The sequence below is a fragment of the Orbicella franksi genome, chromosome 14 (genome assembly GCF_964199315.1).
Source record: "Orbicella franksi chromosome 14, jaOrbFran1.1, whole genome shotgun sequence".
In the NCBI taxonomy this organism is placed as follows: domain Eukaryota; kingdom Metazoa; phylum Cnidaria; class Anthozoa; order Scleractinia; family Merulinidae; genus Orbicella; species Orbicella franksi.
The window spans coordinates 13,519,221-13,540,455 of NC_138158.1; the positions used below are offsets into that span (position 1 = coordinate 13,519,221).

At 38.6% G+C, this 21,235-nt stretch overlaps 2 protein-coding genes across 2 annotated transcripts in view; one reads left to right on the forward strand and one right to left on the reverse strand.

Moving 5' to 3' along the window:
* LOC145467683 (RNA 3'-terminal phosphate cyclase-like) overlaps positions 1–9,764 on the reverse strand; it is a 13,379-nt gene extending 3,615 nt beyond the window's left edge. The window contains exons 1-10 of the mRNA XM_081451285.1: positions 9,005–9,764; positions 7,088–7,257; positions 5,350–5,585; positions 4,649–4,790; positions 4,031–4,089; positions 3,000–3,141; positions 2,318–2,442; positions 1,297–1,355; positions 1,101–1,195; positions 307–411 (exon numbers count right to left, since the gene is read on the reverse strand). Of these exons, the coding sequence (XP_081307411.1) occupies positions 307–411; positions 1,101–1,195; positions 1,297–1,355; positions 2,318–2,442; positions 3,000–3,141; positions 4,031–4,089; positions 4,649–4,790; positions 5,350–5,585; positions 7,088–7,257; positions 9,005–9,254 (1,383 nt within the window). The 5' untranslated portion in view covers positions 9,255–9,764. The remainder of the gene's footprint in view (positions 1–306; positions 412–1,100; positions 1,196–1,296; positions 1,356–2,317; positions 2,443–2,999; positions 3,142–4,030; positions 4,090–4,648; positions 4,791–5,349; positions 5,586–7,087; positions 7,258–9,004) is intronic.
* Positions 9,765–13,736: 3,972 nt separating this feature from the next.
* LOC145467656 (uncharacterized) overlaps positions 13,737–21,235 on the forward strand; it is a 107,871-nt gene continuing 100,372 nt past the window's right edge. The window contains exons 1-2 of the mRNA XM_081451237.1: positions 13,737–13,970; positions 20,403–20,741. Coding sequence (XP_081307363.1) covers positions 13,913–13,970; positions 20,403–20,741 — 397 coding nt within the window. The 5' untranslated portion in view covers positions 13,737–13,912. The remainder of the gene's footprint in view (positions 13,971–20,402; positions 20,742–21,235) is intronic.

The following is a 21,235-nucleotide window of genomic DNA, read 5'->3' on the forward strand; positions in this document are numbered from 1 at the left end:
CATTGTGTGGCTTCATAGCTCAGTTGGTACAGCATCGCACCGGTATCGCGGAGGTCACGGGTTCGAATCCCGTTGAAGCCCTGATTTTTTCAGGCTTCTTCTTTCCAATTGCTTAAATTGGAAAATTCACTGCGATGATCATTCTTCACTTCCACTTCAAGACTATATTCCCTAATTGATACCTTTGTATATTCTCATCAGTTGTCTGTATGGCAATAACTCAATATTCTGAGGAGAATTTGGGCATTTGTAACTATAAAGTGTTGAAGAATTTCCGTGGACACTACTCTGTCAGACTTGCTTTACCTCTGTAAAGGTCTCTACAGCCAGCATTGCAGCCTTTGCTTGATTTGTAAGGCGTGGCATCTTTATAGATGATTTTCCATTTGCTAGTGACATCAGTACGATAGCCTGAGGATGTATTAACATAAAACTAATTGAGTGCTCTTTGACTGGTGAATAGCTGAGGACTATTGTACCACTGGGTAAAAGCTTCTTCAGTCTTCAGACGCAGATGGTGCAACAGGAGTTCTTTTGGTTTCCATAAAATGCAGAGTGGAGGACTATTCTTTCTCTGCCTGGATGACACTGCTTTAAATGCAAGACATGCACTGTCGACTTTGGATCAAGCAGTCTATGTTCAAGGGCTGACTGGGGTCAAAAAACTCACAGTGCAGGTGTCACGGTAGGGTGCCGTTAAGGTTAAAAACTGCATTACGCTGGAAACTCCAACAAACTCTAGCAGTGAAGGCGCGTGGCCTGAGTGCAACTTTAGGATTTTAGCAGTGATCCAGACAATGTGCCATAAATATTGTTATGACATGAATACATCCACAGTACTGATGCTAGCATTACAATAACAACAGCAACAACAATCTTTATTTGTACTCTCTCGTCTACTAATTGCAGAAAATATTAATAATAAAATTAGAGTACTGGCTAGCGGAATTAATATTGAAACACTTCCAACGCAACAAGTGACACTGCTATTTTTAATAGTCTACATCTACATATGATCAATAGTGAAACAAGAAAAGAAATTATTGTAGATGAACTAGCGGGTTATTGACAAACTCTCAAAGGAATGAAATGCTACAAACCTGTTCCTGTAACAGAGAATCTATACATGCTTCACTATTGACATTCTTCTTCAGCATTCTGACAGCCTGATTGACCACTTCTTCAGGAGACATTCCTAGTATTACCACAAAAAAGACATTTTAAATTTACTACCACTGTGTTATTCATTTTTAGAATGGTCAACTTCCGCAGACTTCACTGAAAAATTACACTGACCTTTTTCCCACATTCCTGTCCCTGTTAATACAACACCAGAGGACATTTCTGCAAGAAGCCTGAACAGCAATAAACAAATGATAATAACATTATTTGTATTTCAAGTGATAGCAGACTTTCAAAAATGTCTCGTGTACATGTACATGTACTCCAGCAGCACTGACACAATTCTACCCGTACATACTCACAAAGTTAAGCTTTTTTTCCCTGAGAGAAAATGTGCCAGTTAGCTAGACAAGCTGCCTCATGATCAAGCGAAATACTGGCTGATAAATGTGTATTAAATATGTGGTTCCAGAAAATATCCATAGCAGCCCTAAGGACGGCTACTGGAAATACCAAGGGATGCAAGGCATCTCAAACACCTATCATAATCTTTTTAGAGGAAAGTATGAAGCAAAACAGGAATTTGCAGAAGAATTGGGAGATTTAGGTTCAAACCAAAAAACCCCTCCATGAGAGAGGATGGATATTTTCTGGAACAACACAATGTGAAATAAAATTAAATAAATACTGTTTTAATTTAATAGAAATATTATTGCATAAGCTATGTTGGCTGTATCACTGGCAGGAGTTGACGGGGAGTCAAAATTTATCACTTTGTATTGACACCATATAAAAGGGATTTGCATTAATTAGCATCATGATTTCAAGCTACCTTGTTAATGGCCAAATATGGGTATAAATCCAGTGTTTAGATGGATTGTGCCAAGTTTGTCTGCAACTGATTTGGCCAATGAATCAGCTGAAGATGAATTTGGTTACATAATAACTAGATGATTTATCTGTATCAGGCAGGTGAATTACCTGTCTCAGATGGCTAATCTGTCTCTGACAGATAATTTGTCCCTAACATAAATTCCGCCAATGTGACAAAATATGTTAATATGGAAACTTTTTCTCATCCATTGGTGATTACATGAACAGAGCTCCATTGCAGAGAAAAAAGAATTTCAAGTCTAACGTATCAGCCTGGAAGTCACTCAGTTTAAAGGATGCAGTTAAGTGTAGTATTACTTACATCAGCCCCTGCCCTGTTCCTTCACTTCTGCTTTCTCTGTTTCTCTGGCTGTTTATGTCCACTGGTACTTGTGGGAAATGATGCTTTAAGATTTGATGCACCTCTTTTGCCATTATTTGAGCAATCTTAATAATCAAAATACCAAGTCATGCAAAACGCCATGTATAGGTGGCACTGAACGAGGCTACACATAATGGAAAAATGTTAAAAAGTGATTTCACTAAACATCTACAGGGTAGAGTCAAATTGCTGCTAATGGACAGCTCCCATATGTTATACAAACAATACAGCAATTAGGCTTTCTGATCTAAAATAATAGTGCCCACTTACATTTACAGAGGTTCAATTTTATGGGGAAGTGTACAGCACACTTTACCTTTATGGTATTAATTTGCATGGATAGAAGCCTACATGATATTGGTCCAAGTTTTGAGCCCTAACCAGGATCATTGCAACCATTCTCATGAAACCAAACTGCATTTGCTGCATGGTGTATCCAGTATTCTCAAGCCTAATGTCTGAATAAATAGGTCTGTCTCTGAATAAATTGTTCATGCTGGTCCATGATGGTGTATATTTAGTGAGGTCTTTCCACTGTGGAATGCCATCCTACCTCTAATAACAAATACCTTTCATTAAAACTTGAACACTTAGTCTAAGAAGTGTTTACATGTAAGCATACCCTTATAGGTTTTGCTCCACCGACAAATGCCCACCCTGTTATTTTCTTCATGGTACCACTGTCGGTAATTTCAACAGAACTCAAATTGTGAACTGGAAGACTTTCTACACAGATTTTACCCTCCCAGTAAGGGTGATAACTCCTGCAAAAACAAAAGAACAAGAAGATGTAGTGAATATACACAATGACCTTTGTAGAAGTGAATACAACTTCAGGGTTGTGGATCCCTCATGTTAAAGCTAAAAGGGGTGGGGATGGTTTTTCTTTTTATCTTATCTGGCCATTGTTTCCCCCCAGAACACCTAGGCTTATCAAGGGGGATTACAATATCACAATTTTTATTTCAATTATTTAGGCTCACACATCACTTATACACACACACACACATCACACAAAAATTGTGCTGAAAACAAAGAGTTAAGCTTACATGTATGAATCTAGAGATACATTACACATTTTAACAATTAAACAGTGGCCACTGAAAAGCGATTAGTGGGGTGGGGATGCTTGTTAGTAATTATTGGTTAAACCCCTACAAGACACAAATCTGGACATGGCTTAAGTCTATTTGAACTCTAAAAGATACCATTCTAAACCATCAAACAAATAGTAAGACTTGTATTGGCCATGCAAATAACAAGAGAGACGTTGTCATCAAATGCTTTTGTTTGTCAGGGAATTTCAAAAGACTTTGTGCCAGATTTATCTAAACCAGCAACACAGGTTGAAAATGCAGCCCTAAAAGATACCTTTCTGCATAGAAGCATTTGTGTTCTATCCTACATGTAAATGGGACCAAAATTCTAAATTTAACCACTAACCAAGACTAAGAGTAATCCCACCCCTTCCATATGAGAGTTCTCCCCTGGAATACAACTCATTCAAACATACATCAGATATATTTAAGACATGTACAATTCCTGGTCAATTCCAGTCTCCACTGTTGAGCGCCCCAAGACCTTGAGCTATTTTTTCACTGGTTAATTAAAATTGCAAACTTTTAAACTATAATCCTTAATTGCAATCAACACCTTTTGCGGATGTCAAAGTGAAAGTCAAATCCAAATTTCCCAATAAATGGCATCATAACCTGCAGTAACAAAAAGAAAGTACATTAATTGAAATAGGGTAATTTTCCACATTCTTTACCTCTGAAACAAAGTCAGTGACCCACATTTTTTCTTGCATTTCTGACACTAGTTGCTCATTATCTGGTCGCAGTGTAAGTTTGAAAAAAGAGTTATATATTAGAAATAGTTTGCGTGAACTTCAGTTCTTTAAGTCTAGTACATGTACAGTTCATAAGCCTTGACACTTAGCTTGGATTGTTGAACTGGACAGGAGTGTTGTTACTTGCCCTAAATGGGATGCTAGTCCATCACAGGTAATCCCCCAATAATTTGTCAGGTTATTCATACAACTGGCTGGTACCCAGGTATACTCCTGAGTGGGAGAGGAACAGTAAGTGAAAAAGCAATGACCCCAGGACTGCTTGAATCCTGACTGCTTAGTACTAAGTCTACCACAATAAACATCGTATTGTAGGCAACTGCTCCTTAACATGTTTGCATGGAAGAGCTCCTATAAATTAATAATGCAGTTCTTGAGCACTGGCCGAACCTGATATCATGGCATGAAAATATACTCACACTTTGGATGTAGTCTGCATGAAGACTTCTCCTGTAAGGATGTGTTGCACCTTTTAAATGGAGTCTGTTAAATTTGGTGTACTCAGGAACTGGTGCAAATGGAAAGCATGGGAGAGCAGAGGATACCAAATGACTCAAGTCTCTGCACAAGTACAATAACATTTGTTTGAAATAGTCTTTAAGAGTGGTTTTCAACTGAGTATCATGAAACCAAAACCTAAGTTACCTCAAATTACACCCAGACAATTGGATAGCGAACCTTTCAAAATACAAATACTGTATGTAGCTGAGGCAAAGCACCAGTGAGTCACAATCGCTTTTGATTTTACTTATATTTATAATGAGAAAAATCAAGATGTTGTTGCTGATCTGCAAGTTTGCAAGTTTGTAGTCTTTGTTCATCATATTAATGTAAACTGTAATGCAGGTAAGTGTGTGTATTCTAATTTTAGTGACATTATGTAAACTTATTATTATTTAGTCATTTAAGTATTGTAAGTGGTTAAAATTAAAATAAATAAATAAATAAAGGAAAAAACAATAAATATTTAGCTATTTAATATAATTTACTGCACATAAGATGTGCATAGTGCCATAAATGTGTATGTAAAATAATGTGGTTATTATAACATTAAGGCAATTTAACTATATTACTGAGATGTCCTCAAGGGAGTTGATGGTTAAAGTGGAATTTCATATACCCCAGCCTTCCAGCCTCTGCTGAGAAATTGCCAGGAAGCAAGTCTCCAGGTACAAATGTGACCATAGATAGTCCTGTACTTGCCGCAAGTGTTCCACCACAGATTTGCCGCAGTAGCTGTAATACTCTCATGTCATGTGACTGGATGCCTCCATCAGATACAGACACATTCATCAGTCTTACAGGGATACCCATAATGGTGCTTAGAGTTGCAATGGTTCCAAGGAATACTCGACTCTAAAATAGGGCAAATCAAAACAATTATTACATTGTATACAAGGCCATGAGACAGCTGGGGGAGGCTTGGTGACCTCCTGGTTAGTGTGCTCTCTGGATTGAGCGGTCTGGGTTTGATTCCTGGCCGGGAACATTGTGTTGTATTCTTGGGTAAGACCCTTTACTCTCACAGTGCCTCTCCAAACAGGTGAGTATTTACTGGCAAATTTAATGCTGGGGATAACACTGCAATGGACTAGCATCCCATCCACAGGAGAGTAGAAATACTCCTAGTCGCTTCATGCTACAGAAACTGGGATTAGTTCTAGCCTGATGGGACACTTGGCTTGTATGCAGACTTTACCACAAGACAGCTGGGAGGATCGGTAACTAAAATTGACCAATCTGAATACCCTATTGCCACTTCAATATTTTCTAAGTATTATTGTTATCAGTCAAAATTGCTACACCTGTTTCTGAAACTCTGATAAATCTCTTCCAAGTGTACTGCAGACAATACTGGTCGAATATCCACTCATGTACAGACCTCACTACTCTTGATCTGTATCATTAGGCCTAGGGTCCACATTCTCTTAATATAGTCCTTGTGCTTGGTTGGGTTAACATGATATTTTCGCTATTGGACAAGTTTCACGAAAATATTACATGACTGTATGATTTGTCAATCTGGCCCTATACACATCAACATGTAGGCAAGAAAATCATTGTATATACATACAAATGCATGTACATTGTATAATAAATGGTGCACTTCTGATCAGTGATTTTAAGGCTGAGTTAATATGCCTGACAGTTCCTGGTTGTTTTGGATTAGTAATTCTTGTTCTTGAATTGTGTTGTTCTTTCACCATGTTTAAATGCTTATGTTTACATGTAAGTATTATATGTATTTAAAGATCTGCATTAGTTTCTTTTATTGTTCATTTTGTGTATTTATTTGTAATTAGCTTATATTTTAAAGGTAAAGGTTCCATTCTAGGCTAGAGCAACTTTATATGTTATAAATGAATAAATAAATAAATAAATAAATAAATAAATAAATAAATAAATAAATAAATAAAAATCAAAAGAAATATTTGAAAGCTATCATACGTCCAGGGTGCCTCTACCATCTTTACCTGGGAGTACAATGGTTATAAGTGAATTGTTGGGTTAGAATGTACAAGACAACATTCATTTGTACTGAATAAAATATTAAAATGAACACACACTTCAGTAGATGGTCACCAAAATAACTAAACTGGCATAATGATGGGATAAACATGTACTGGTTTAGTATCCCGTTCATGGAAAGTATACAATACAATATATAGTGGAAAAATGTATGTTTCATAAATTATAAGGATTAAAAATGAAGTACAGTTACAGTACTTTTAAAAGCCATGATAGGCTTAAAGTTCCTCTGAGGCCAAGAATTGCAATAGACTTGCCAATGTTTACCGGCTTGAGAAAGATGTAAATTTATATTCAGTTGTCTTCTTACAATAATGTACATACAACACCTGTCTAATCCCTTTCATGTCAATCTCCAGCATTTCATCGGTCAGTCGTAGAACTTTCTCTTCAGTTTGTTTCTTCTTTGTACTCCTCATGGTGAAGTATGTTCCAATTTCCTTGTCATACTCTCTCCTTGATGTTAGGTTACGTAACACATTGTATGCATTTGTAAGTTCTGAAGGGTACAAAACATTGAGATTTATTTAAATGTTTCTAGAAGTAAGAACTGAACTATTAGGGGTCCTATAACAAAGAGCTAGTTAATCACACCTTTTTTTCCGACAAATTTCAACACAGATACAGATATAGAGGCCTGGATAGGAAAGGCTCATACTCTTTTCCTGAGAATATAATTATCTGTACGGTAGGGTATATGGAAATATTAATTGTTTCTTGTGATGATCTTCAGATAGTCTTGACCTTCTTTACTGTACTTTCGGAGTAAGATGTTTTTCCCTGTCTCCCGTATGCCTATGGACACAGGGAGATAGACTGCAAAAAGAATCACAGTGTTGTAGCCCCAGCAATACAACTGTACATCTACCTGCAGACCTTATGGATTTTACACAAGGCTCTGAATTGAGTGGTCTGATTTCAAGCCCTTAATGAGGAGGGTGAATTGGTTTTCGGCTCGACGGATTTGGCCTTAAAAAGCACACAGATTATGGATTTTTGCAGTTAATCATGTGGATTCATGGATTTTTAAATTACATTGGATCATGAATCAGCTGTGAATTTTGGTGCACATTCCGGATTGTGCCTGTCTTAATGTTCGTATCTTGGGTCCTAAACAAAATTTGGATCATAGATCTTTCTTCAGCCTTGGTCTGTATGTTAATGAGTTCATCCAAATTATTTCTTTTTTCGAACGAAGCTCATTTAAAGCGGTGGTCTACCTGAATTTAAGTGAAGTTTTAGGAAGTTTAAAGAGGGATTAAAAGGAAAAGAAAAGTTTTGGAACACCACCAGACAGTTCAATGCCCCCGAAAGGGCACCCCAGGCTGGTGGACAACTGTTTGGTGTACATCTATCAATTTTTAACTTCAAATTCTAATTTCAAAACAACAGCAAATCTTCAAACTTTCCTATTTCCATAAATTTTACTAATCCTTTGAGAAAGACTAGTTATCCCCAAATATACTCAAAAATCACCAAAAATTTACAAAACAGCCCAAAACAAAGATATGTGGGATGAGCAAAGAAATTTTTGACTGCTTGAAATGTGAACAAGATATTTGCATTAAAACCATAATACCCTGCCAAAATATGGCCTTCACGTTAACCCCCACCTTAAACTCAGGTATGAGACTGTTATTGGGATTGTACTGTGTTATAGTCATCAAGCATGTTGCCTTCTTTACTATTTGTGCGAAATTAACACGGCATTCACATTTACCAGTTTACCTTTGAACTTTTACACCTCTGTTTCCAGATGTGGTTGTGGTTTTGGATTTGAACAAATATATTGGAAGATCAACAGATTTGGCGACAAAAAGGTATCGATCAGCGGATTTGCATACCCCTATTCACTCCCCACCTTAGTGGGGCCAGGTGTATAAATGGGTATCAGTAAATTGAATGCTGAGGGTAACCATAACCCTGCAATAGAAAAGCATCCCATCCAGGGAGGGAGGGGAGGGGGAGAGTAGCAATACTCCTAGTCACCTACGGTTTGGACCAGTTAGTCTGACACAGACTTAATCTTTGTTTCCCCCGAATAAAAGAAACTACATAGGTGTGTGTGACCCAATTAAGTTGTCGAACACCACCCACCCCTTTCTCTTGTGGTATCTATGATTTCAAGGGAACAAAAAACTACATAATAAAATACACGAGTAGCATTTATTGATGTCACCTAATAGTGCTCCGCCAATGAGATAGAATATAGCCGAGCTTAATGAACTTACAGGTAAGCTACAAACCTTGGAATTTGTGTTGAGCCGCGTCACTCTTGTTCATGTCAGGATGGTATTTCATTGACAATTCGTAATATGCAGCTTTAATTTCGTCCTGTGTTGCCGTGTGCGACACATCTAACACATCATATAGAGAGTTTCTCTTCGAGAAAGTTCGATTGTGAACATTCCGCGTAAAGATCACGTTCCTAGAGTTACGAACAGCAAGCGTCACCAAGCTGGTTGGTCTCGTACATTGAGTGACCGCAGTCCTCATGGTACGTTAAAAGCCAACTGAAGAGCAAGTTGTCTGTACCATCGGCGGAAAAAAACGACGAAGCAAGCTTATTTAAAAAATTAAGGTACACCATTAGCTGAGGATAACGGTTCGATCATCATCCGTTAGGTTTTCCGTAAACGTTTGTAGAGCTCATCCATCCGCCATTTTGGAAAATGTAATTCATTGTAGTTCCCAGGTCTCTGCTCTGGGAAATGGAGAGCAAACGCTTCCCCGGGGCTGACGTAGGGACCTATTAGGAACCGGAAAATCGCGCAAAAATCGCCGAAATCCGCAAAACTGCAAGAAATTTCGTCCAAAACAGAAAACCGAAATAAAAGCCCTCACTAACAAAGCTTTGGTAGTGTTCAGAATCACTCTTTCTGTTATTTAATTTATCTAAACTTGTTTTACTTTCCGAAGTTCTTTCTGCGTATTCAGCTCGTTAGTGCAGATCACGTCGTAGTCTAAAAAGCTCCTTTTTTGTGTAAATCGGCTCCACAGACCTATAGCAATGTGAACTAGAAACAAATTGCACGATAAAAGGATTTTAGGTGATTTTTTTTAAAAGAAACGCCACATTCCGAAGTTACTTTTTGATTGCCATTGTCAGAAGTTTCATTTGTGTAGGCACAATGGCAGCCCCGTTTTACAACCAAACTACTTTATTTTACAACCAAACAGTCTCTCCTTTGTTTTTATTCCACGTAAACGGAATGAGTGAGCGCAATGTTACTCCCGCGACGAAAAGGGGAGATCATTCGAGCTATAGAAACTCGATGGTCCACAGTCTAAGGTCAAAGTCCACAAGATATTATCCCTGAGAAATAGTCTTTTACTTTGATGTTATCTTTAGCTTTTCATAGTATGCTTGGCAGCCGTTACGACCCAAATAACGGCTGCTAAAGAGACTAGGCTTGCCATGCATTCCTCTAACTGTAAGTGGTCCCTTGGAATTACAGTTTTAGCGCGACTGCAGGGTGTAACTTCCTTGGTAAAACCAGAAAAACCGTAAAATGCATCGGCAGAATCGGTTCGGTTTGCGGTTTTTCGGTTTTGATGTCTTGTGGGGTTTGCGGGGTTTCTCCAATTCAGTCTTTGGTTTTCGGTTTTTGTCAACCGTGATGGCGGTTTTTCGGATTTTTCTGTCCAATGCATTTTACAGTCTTTCTGGTTTTGTCAAGGAAGTCACTCCCTTCAGTTTCGTTAAAACTCTAATTCCAAAGGACCACTTATATAGCCTTCTACCCAAACCTTTTTTTAGGCGATGTATGACAAGCCTAGTCTCTTTAATTTAGCAACCGTTATTTGGGTCGTAACGGCTGCCAAGCAGACTATGAAAACTGAGCTAAAGATAACATCAAAGCAAAAGGCTATTTCTCAAATATCACGCGGCTGGGATAATTCGTGTGGACTTTGACCTTAGACTGTGGACCATCGAGTTGCTATTAATAACTCGATTGCAACTTGTCTCCCATTTTTGTCGGTTTTCTGTTTTGAACGAAATTTATTGTGGCTTTGCGGTTTTCAGCGATTTTCTGTGCGGTTTTTCGGTTTCTAATAGGCCCCTAAGCCCCCCTCCTTTACGTATTTATGGTCATGCAAATAAAGGTAGTTGTTGCTGTTGTTATCATTTCCATCATTGAGAGCTAACCGTAAACAGATTCGGAGCGTTATTTAAGCCAACCGGAGTGATATTCGGTCCAACCGGGACTAACTGGAGTGCAGACCTTCAATGTGATTACACTCATGATGTAGCTTGAATGATCTTGTTTACGGTCAGCACTCGATAAAGAAACTAAAACGATATTTACTTAACTTTAGTCTGCAGTCTGCATTTTACCCTCGGTCTGCCTTTTACCCCCGGTCTACAGTCTGCAGTGCGCAGTATGCGTTTTACACTGACCGTGTCAACTTTCCTAATTATAGACTGATTGCGGTCTGTTTTTCTCTCGAAACTAAGAAAGAGACTGGGGCGAAGGTTTTGAGACGAGAGCGGGAAATTTAGACGGCACAGAAGTGACTTGACATTGTCCATACGATTACCACCTTCTCTTTTTGCGTTCACTCAAAAAAGGACCTGTCGGACACCAAGACAAGACTGGATGCAAGCAGTGTACTGTTTTGATATCCTGCGGCATCAATTTATTGACCTGATATGCCGGGATTTCTGGCCGAATTTGGGCACGGTAAATACCAAATTGCATCTTTTTATCATCTTTAGCTTACCAGGCACTTTTGGTCTCCCCAAAACATGAGCTGACCGGCCATGGCTAGAACAAACTCGCCTGATGTGCGACAGAAGTGTACCAAAATTCAATGTGTCGATTAGGCATGAGTACAGTTCAAGCCATCATGTCAGTGAGCGTTTTACGTTTATGTGTTTTAACGTCAATTTAGATTAGGAAAATAGTCCTGCATGTTTGACTGACCTACAACGCCAGACATTTCATACCCCTTAGATCCAGCCTGCGAGCAGGCTCTTCGTGGGGAAAGAAAACAGGAGAGGAAAATGGGAAGAAGATTCCCCTTTCTTTTTCTTATTCCCCTTTCCTCTCCTCTCTTGCACACGCGAAGAGCCTGCTCGACGGCTACTTAGGTCAGGCCAATATGGTTATTTTGCCAAAAATAACGTATCGCGTTTTACGCTGTTTACAGTTCATCCAATGTGTTGAACGGTTGGATTTTCCACATTATAACTATTTTATTAACTTTGACTCTCAAATTAATTTTATTCGAAGAAATAATTCGTTATGTCGGTCAGTTATCTTGCCGTCCTATCAAAATTTCCGGCGGGTTGTCTGAACCGAGAACGGTAGAAATGCATAATTTCCATACTTTGACGTTTCAGATCCAGAAAATTATTTTCTATGTAAACATCGCTGACATTATTCAGGACTATTTCCGCATTGACATGTCATTTGTGATCAACAATTCATATTATGAATTTATCTTTTGGTCTGGGACAGTATTGTAATCTGGATCCGAAACAGAACATTGTAGAACAACAACTAGCTTTATTTGCGTGACCATAAATACATACAGTGTTGCAAAAGCTTTTGTAAACCGGCTAAAACTAAAGCAATAGCAATCATCATCGTTAACCGTGATAATAAGGCTATGATATGGCAATCAAGTTACATCGGTTTAATGGTAAATGTTCATCACGGCTGACATTCCGTCTGTCGCAACCTACACTGACTGTAGTGCATGTAGCCGGTGCGAGAGACAAGTTCACGATTAAAAATAAAGTCGACGGGATCTCTCAACGCGTTTTCTAGTCAGAGAAAAATCTGAATTATGATAGTTGTTCTTCAAAATTCCTTTGGCCAGAGTTGCTAGGGCAAGTCCGCCAATGTCAGCGATCTGATTTCAATCTCCCTTGACGACCCGAAAAAAAAATAAACACTAAAACAACAGATCCCAATATCATGTAAAACCCCATTGAGTTTTGTTTGAAAAAGTTAAAACCTTAAAATAAGTAAGGCCCAGTTCAGACGCCGAACATTTCATGAGCCGAACCTAATACGTTGAATTAAGTACATGAAAAGTTCGGCGTCTGAATCAGTTAAAAACGGCTATTTGAATTTGGAACGGCTCAGCCGTTCTTCCCGCCTAGCTCAGCCGGGAATTTCGGCTTTGGGACGGCTTTGATTCAGACGTCGAACTTTTCATGAGTCGAACCTAATGCATACACCTTGCCTGAAAACCGCTGATGTTTCGATGTGTTTTGGTTCGAACTAAATTAAGTTCGGTGAATTAAGTTCGACGTCTGAATCAACAGGAGTACTTTTGATAATTTGGGTCGGTCCAAATTCGAATTAAGTTCGGCTCATGAAAAGTTCGGCGTCTGAACTGGGCCTAAACCGCATTGAGATGCCAAGAAAATTAGGTGCTGCCTCACGTATGTTTCATATCGTGAAAAAATTGGCTTGAGTTTTTAAATCAGTGTCGTTTCGCAATCTTTTAATCTTCTTTGGTCTCGATCCTTTGTCGTAGCTATCTTTGTTTACTTTCGGTTTTTTGTTACTTCTTTTGTGTTTTTCTAACAAAGTACCGATTTGCACGGCGCTACAACTTTGCAGTATATGACCAGCAGAAGAGCAAGATACGACTTGCTCGTGTTAACCAAACTTACAACTTCGCCAATAAGTCGTAGGTTTGATTTAAAAAGGGCAACTCATGTTGTACGGTGTCGTAAGCTGGTCATATAAGGCAGCCGTCTACTTTATAAATCTATGATAACTACTTTTGAGTGGTCCATAATGTAATGTTGTTCATCATAAAAAAAAAATGAATAACTTTAAACATCGTGGCATAACTCCTTCGTAGATTCAAATTGTGTAAGAAATTTTAAATTCAATTTTGTGAAAAAAAAATGAAAATAAGCAAGAAATTCATCTTTCTTTTGACAGAGGTCGTAGACGTTTTCAATTTGTTTGAAAACACCATATAAGTGCGTGACCCACAAAGAGTAAATAATTACCCAGATTATGTACAAGACACGTAATGAATACCTAATATGATCATATTACGATTGAAGGCATTCCAAGGTCTATGCCAAACCTTCTCGCACGTTTATACCGAACAAAGTGGGATATAAACTCTCTTGAAAGATCCAAATCGATGTGTAAAGGACGTCAGGTACATTCTGAGTAATGAGGGTGAAGGCAGATCTATTCCTTCTGTGTACTCTATGTATATTCTCGGCCGCAGGTAAGTTTTGAAAGGATCTTTAGTCAGTGGCGCTAGCATCCATTTGGCTTGATAACGCCGCCTTCATTAACAAGTAAAATCACCCGAGAGAAACAGCCCTAATGCACTATAAGACTGATTGTAGTTCGCACTGGTTGCTTGTTGATATTCGGTTTTTGGATAAACTATGGATAGCACAGTTGATAAGTAGTTGTTTGTCATCGAAAGACGGAAAACTACGCTAATGTGATGAAATCGGTTTGAATCTCGGTGACGACACCGGCAAAATATGTAAAAGTCATCGCCGGTCGTTTATTCAGCGAGTTACAATGCAATGCATCCAGTATGTTTCATGCTGTCTCATGCTTTAAGATTTAAACTCTGTTTGATGAGGAAGCTAGGTTTATAACCGGAAAAGTTGCTAAATTAACAACAAAATTCTACCAAGAAGGTCAAACTAAATCCCTATCAAAAACAGAGCCACTTAAAGGTACAATGATTAAACTCTTATCATCACATTTTAGTGTAACCGATTATTTTTTGCATTCAACGATAGCTAAAGTTAAAATTCACTTCTTCCTCTGATGTTCGTCATAGCCCATTTACACAACACATGCGCGGTTCAAACTTCCGCGTTTGTGATAGTCACACCATTTTCATAAATTCATCGGCGTGTCGTTTGCCTTGATTCATACTCGATAATCGTGCATTTACAGAACGAAGAGATCCCTGAAACACGACGGCTTCTTTGTGATCGGCTGAGACAGGTCTATTTACCATTAATTTTTAATTTGCACTGCAGTGCAAATTAACGCTGGCACGTTCGCAATGTTCTCAGTCATATAATAACGAAAGCTCGAGAAACTAAGGGTCTGAACTATTTATATTAATAATCAATCATGTCAATCATGTCAATCATGTCTTCATAACATTTATATTCGCGATAATGTTTTTCTAATATCACTCGAAGTGTCAATCGTAAGGCCATCGTGTACCTTCAGGGGTGTTCCCAGTCCAACGGATGTAGCGCCTTGCGACTACATCACAGATATCCTAAACCCATATCAAATTAAAGCCTATAGACCTTACTATTCAAAACTTTATTAGGTTTTCCAAAAAATTGAATTGTCGAATTTTCCGCAAAGTCTAAACTGAGGCCCTGTTAGGGGGGGGGGGGGGGGTAACCATGTCCCCTGTCTGAAATTCGCCACCAGCCATGTCGGCATTTCGCAAGATTCCTATGTCGCCTGTCGGAATTTCGTCTCAGAGGAGTTGTGTCGGGAAACTTGACCTTGTTCGATTAAAACGAAGCTACACGAATAACACATCATAATACCTTTGTTTATTAAAAAAAAAACCGACACAGTGCTCCCAAGTCTCACGCATTGAGCATGAGGTTCACGCAAATGAATTCAATCTTGCGCTCTCATGCTGAAACTATTATTGCTCACGCATTGAAGTTTCCTTGCCGTTTTAGTCAATTACATATATAATTAAGTATCTCTTTAGATATAATTTACTCCTTGTATGTTTTGCCTTTGCTTCGAACACTTTACAGTAGGAGGAATTCTTACGCAAAGCCAGCATTTTTCCGGTCAGAGGGTTTAATGATTACTTTATGGTTACTTTTAAAGCATCACATTTCGACTCAGAATGAAGGAAAAGACTTCTTAGCTACTTCAATTTTTCAAAATTTTCTAAGGGGCTGGGATAATCTCTCTCTCAGATAATCTCTCCTATCTATTATCTTCCTTTGAATTTGGCGTAACCCTTACTTTCTGCTGAAGACGAGAAGACCTTAGCAGCTTTCCCCTGTCTCTCTTTTCCTTCCATAATGCCATTTGTTGATAATACAACTTCATATTCTTTTACTGGTGACCCACTGATAAAAATATGAAGCAGACTTTCGAAGATCTTTCCTTTTTCCTTAAACGTGATTTTAGGCGTTTTAGGGCACTGTTCACTCAGCTGAGAGTGAGAAAAATACTCAGCAATGACGGACTCGATTTATTCGACGTTGGACGTTTTAGCATATACAAGAAAGCGTGGGTTTCACGACCGTCGACATCGGCGCGTGAGAGAGGAAAATACATTTAAAACTCTGGAAATGCGTCTTCACTTCGACTCAGACGTTTAAAACAATCACTGCATTCTCAGTTCCGAAATTCGTTGTCGGTCTATCTTGCCATTGGTGTCGCTTTCCTTATTTCGCTGGAGTAGTCTGTCGTTCATCGCCAATTCGCAGCTCTCATGTCGCCGTTTCAAGGCCATGTCGCTTGTCGGAATTTACCCCTAACAGGGTCTCTAAACTGGAAGGTATATCATTTTTTTTAAGTTCCAACCGGCTTAACACTAGGTCAGGAACTCAAACGCTAGTTTGGGGTTATCCTTTGTTCGACTGCATTCAAAAGTTACAGAACATTCTCAAAAGTTACTGAGTGACCGCCCAGAAATGAGTCTCCCAAAATAAGTCTTAGTATTGTCAAATTCCTCAACACGCTTTTGTTGGAGATAGGTTTTATACTATTTCAAATGACCAAATTTGATTGAAAACCGACAAATCGCCTGTCCCTAGCCTGCCACAATAAATGAAATATTTGCTTGCAAATAGAATGCTTATGTCTTTCCTCGCAATATCTTTGTGGCTTAGATGTATTATGAGAGGGCCTGGTTCTGGGTGGATTACAATTGGAATAGGTTTCTACCCCCTCTATTGGCATGGTTGTAATGCAATCTACAAAGTTGCCAGCGTAGCAGTCATTTTAGGTCAGCTTGGTGTGAAGACGTGCTTTGGTTGTTCCCTCCTCCTTCCACAATTTGTACTCTAATCGGCTATTTTGGCTTTTGTGGTGCCCTCACCTTTTCTAGGCCACATAATCTATCAGTCATTTGGAATTAAAATTTGATAAATAAATAAATACGGCTATGAGCCTGTGCTCATAGCCACCGTGACATTAGTACAAAACTTGTTGTTTACTGGTTTAATGCCCAGTAAACATAGCGCAGGCCAGGCAGCTTGTGGGTAGCTTTTTGATGGGTTGAAGAACATAAAGTTTTAAGAAAGCATCTATTAGCTGTCAGTTAAAAGGAAACTTTTCCATTTTCTCGGTGAATATTTACCCTTTTCAAAGTTTCTTTTTTTGTCTGAAAGCTTATAGTTAAAGTTGATTTTTAGGGGAAAAAACGAAAATTAAAAATTGTTCACTCTGAAAGTTCATGGTAGCCTTAATTGCACTCGCATTCATCCGATTACCTTTAATAATAGCCCTTTGTCCGGTTTTCTTTTTCTTTCCAGTTGTATCATAATATAATTCAAAGTGAATGTGAGGCAGTTTGGGGCAATCTTTTAGTCTCTGTCTGAAATTGCTTGGCATCCATGTTGAATTGTGAGATACAATTAAACGTGAAAAAGGCTATTAAATTGTGGGTCCTAAATTTCACAAGAGCGAAGAGCAAATTGACCAGTAACGCCTGAGAGTTAAAACAATAAAAATGGTCTCAAAATCATTGTCCTTTTTGTCCAGCTTGCTTTGAGCGATAATTTGTCAGGATTATATTGAACAGCATTCGTGATAGAACGCTAGTAGATTTATACTAAAACAGAATAGATAGTGAGTAGCGTAGCCATTTGTGATAGAACATGAGTAGATTTATACGAAAATTCGATAGCAAAACAGAACCAGCTGGAGTTGTCGACGTATTGGAAACGCGAGCAACCAGAATTTACATCCCGAGGACTGCCAAAATTGAACCAGGTCGCCAGTTTGGCAGTCAGAAGAATTTTTTATGGACTAGGATGTGGTGAAATAAGTCGTATTATTCAAATTAATTATATTGTGAACAGAAATGTCCAAATTACTTGTAACAGTGCGAATACTCCAATCCAAGACACCTCACAAAATTCTGAGTAAATTGCTAACTGAAAACCTTGAATGTTCTCTGATTGGCTACGCCACTCACTATCTATTCTATGATAGATAATGAGTAGCATAGCAGTGTGCGCTTGTTAACAAAATGACGGCCGCTTCTTTGCGTTTTCGAGGTGTCTGTGAGGAGGATTTAAATAAACTTTTGAACGACTAGTAGATTTATACTAAAACAATTAGATTATTCGCTCTCGATTTCTATGGGTGGTAGTTGACTCGGGCTGCGCCCTCGTCAACTATCACGCGTTATAGTTCACCGCTGAATTTTCTCCGATTCTTATTAGTTTAAAATGATCACGAGACGCGATAGTGTTCATTCGAGATACACTATCAGCCCATAGTGCCCGTCCAAGGAAAATACCCGGATGGATAGTACTCGTCCGTGAAAATGTTTCTTTTTTACATTTGGCTTTAATTAATTTTAACTCATCTCCGCTCCTGACTTTTGCGGGAAAAAAATTAAAAACCCAGCGCTCGTCAAAAATTATATTTTTTCACCAGAAATTTAGCTCGGAACATATACATATTTTTAAAAACACAATAACGCTTTTCAGTTTTCGGAACATGTTTCGATGTTTCAAACATCATCATCAGCCTAAAGATTTTATTCCCGAGTCTCTTAAGTCACGTGTTGTGTACCAGTTTAGGTGTGCGAACTGTGGAGCTCGTTATATTGGTGAAACCAATAGGCATTTTCACACACGTGTTAATGAACATCTTTTTCGGGACAAAAATTCCCATGTTTTTAAACATCTCAATTGTTCTAAGCATTGTTGAGACAACTGTGATGCCTCCAGTTTTAAAATTATTGATTTTGCTAAGACTTTCTCACAACTTAAAATCAAGGAGAGTTTTCATATTGAACGGTTAAATCCAGAACTCAACAAACAAGTTGAGCATGTCAATTTATCGTTACACTTTTAAATGTATCTATTTCAGCTTAGTGGTTTTTCACTATTGTTCTTTTCAAATTTTTATTGGTTAGTTTAAATAAGTTTGCATTTCATTGTATAGGCTGTTACATATATAATAATGATCTTTCTGTAAACTTTATATATTCTTTATGGCTGATGATGATGTTTGAAACATCGAAACATGTTCCGAAAACTGAAAAGCGTTGTTGTGTTTTTAAAAATATTTACAACGCTTGTGCTATCAAGGCCCTTTCATATACATATTTATATTCGTTTGAATCGTCGATGAAATGACCTTTTCCGGATATTTTTCCTTCGGGGTCAACAAAAACCTCCGATTACAAAATCACGCCGAACCCACACGTTGCAAAAAAAATCTCTTCAAAACCCCGACTTCGAAGCGATATATCACTTTAGCGTTAATAGCTACCACACATCGGCAGAAGGTAAATCTATTCCTTGGCAATCCAGCTTTATCGTGTTAAAATTTCAGCGAAATCGAACAAAACCAGAATTAATTAGAATTTTTTTAGTGACCTCACTCCCCAGACTTGACCTAACAGAGGAAGCCACGGTCGCCCATAGCAACCGACAACACGAACATAACAAAGCCGACGTTTCGGCCAAAAAACTCCAGAATTATCGCCTGAGAGCTTAAACGTGAATGGGAACATCTTTTTCGAACTTTTGTCAACTGATTTAGACGAAAGAATGGCCTCGGCGGGCTACAAAAAAGACCAAGAGAAAAAACAGAACAGGACAGCATAACAAGCCGATAATATTTCACCGCGTGGCTTTCGACACGAAAACGAAAATACAGCTTACTCTGGATAAATTCAGCCTTAGAAGCCAGCAACTGGTCCCAAATTACTGTCTGTATCCTTACAAATGTCCTGACTTCCATCTCCGAAAGATTTTGCCCCAATTTTGAGCAAATAAACATTTCGCCGGTGGCGAACGCCATTACGGTGGCTTGCATACTAAATTAGCTAACTTGACAAAACTCTCCCGAGGTGGGGATATGACGAAAAGAGCTGAAAAATGGCCTGTAATTGGCTAATGATGAGATCATCCCACTGTCCAAATTTGGTGAGAATCGAAAGTAACGCCAATTTTCTGTCACGTGTTCAATCTATGGCTACTGGAGTGACCAAAATTCATCCATCGGTCGGGATAGATTAATAACCTTTCACGGCTTTCATCTAAAAACGTTGAAAATAATTCAATATGAATTTTGAACTGGCGGGCGCGCGGAAGAAAACTTAGTGGTGAACAATTGTTTAAATAGGAATCTCGAGCTCATAATCTAATGGTTCAAATATAAACTAGCCGGCGAGCAAGCTCTTCGCGTGGCAACTCTCTTTCCCACGAAGAGCCTGATCGCGGGCTAAATAGAAACACGATTTTTAACCAGTCAGCGCGCATATTTCTTTGGGCTATTTTCTAAATAGAAATAATCCAACCCAAATCCTTGTCTTGTAAAAGACATCTCAAATCTGTGGCCCAACATATCTGTGTCCCACACGAAAACTTGCTGACCACAAGTCTTCAGTAAGGGCTCTTTAACTATTGAGGTGCTCTCTTAAGGAAACAAGTTTGTCCTTTCTCCTCAGACAGTGCGCCATCCTTCACAGAGGAACCTCGTAAACCATTTCTTGTCACAGAGGGTAACAACATTACTCTGGAATGGAGGTATAACTTTGGAAGTGGATCATTCCGTCAGCTTGTCTTTGGAAATACTGACATATACGACATAGTAGACAAGTTAGCTACTGACGTAGTGCCATATATAGCTCCTGCATACAGAGGTCGTTTACAAGCGAATGTAACAAATACGTATACATCGGTCACGTTCCTCAAAGTAAACAGGACAGACAGTACAACCTACACGTTGACCATAATCAGCGAAGACAAAGAAAGGGCTAAGAGTCCTGTGGAGATTTCAGTAGAGTGTAAGTACAATAACACAAAGAAAACGATTTACGCATTACTCATATAAATATTTTTTGGTTTTGCCTCATTGTTTTCGTGAGTGTTTTTTTTTTTCCTGAGTGTGTGCGGATGAGTGAAAATCAAGTGCGCTCAAACAGGGTGTATATGCTTTGCATGGGGAACGGTTTGAGCCTGTCACTTATAATAACTATAGTACCCTTTTCGAATATTTTAGGTGAAAAGACGACAAGATAGCGTGTTTTTTTAGAGAGATCAATCCTACTCAGCAGCCTTTACATGCGAAATTTATAATCTTCTTAGTTGGTGTTACCCAGTATGACATTTCAACAAACGGCAATGAACAAATCCACGCCAGCTTTATGCGTTAGTTATCTTATTGATGATAAATTTCGTTGTAATATTGTCGAAATAAGTGTGGGTCCACCGGCCGTTGCCGAGTTGATCCACAGAGTACTTTGACAAAGTGATGACGAGATTTACCTCAATACGAGGA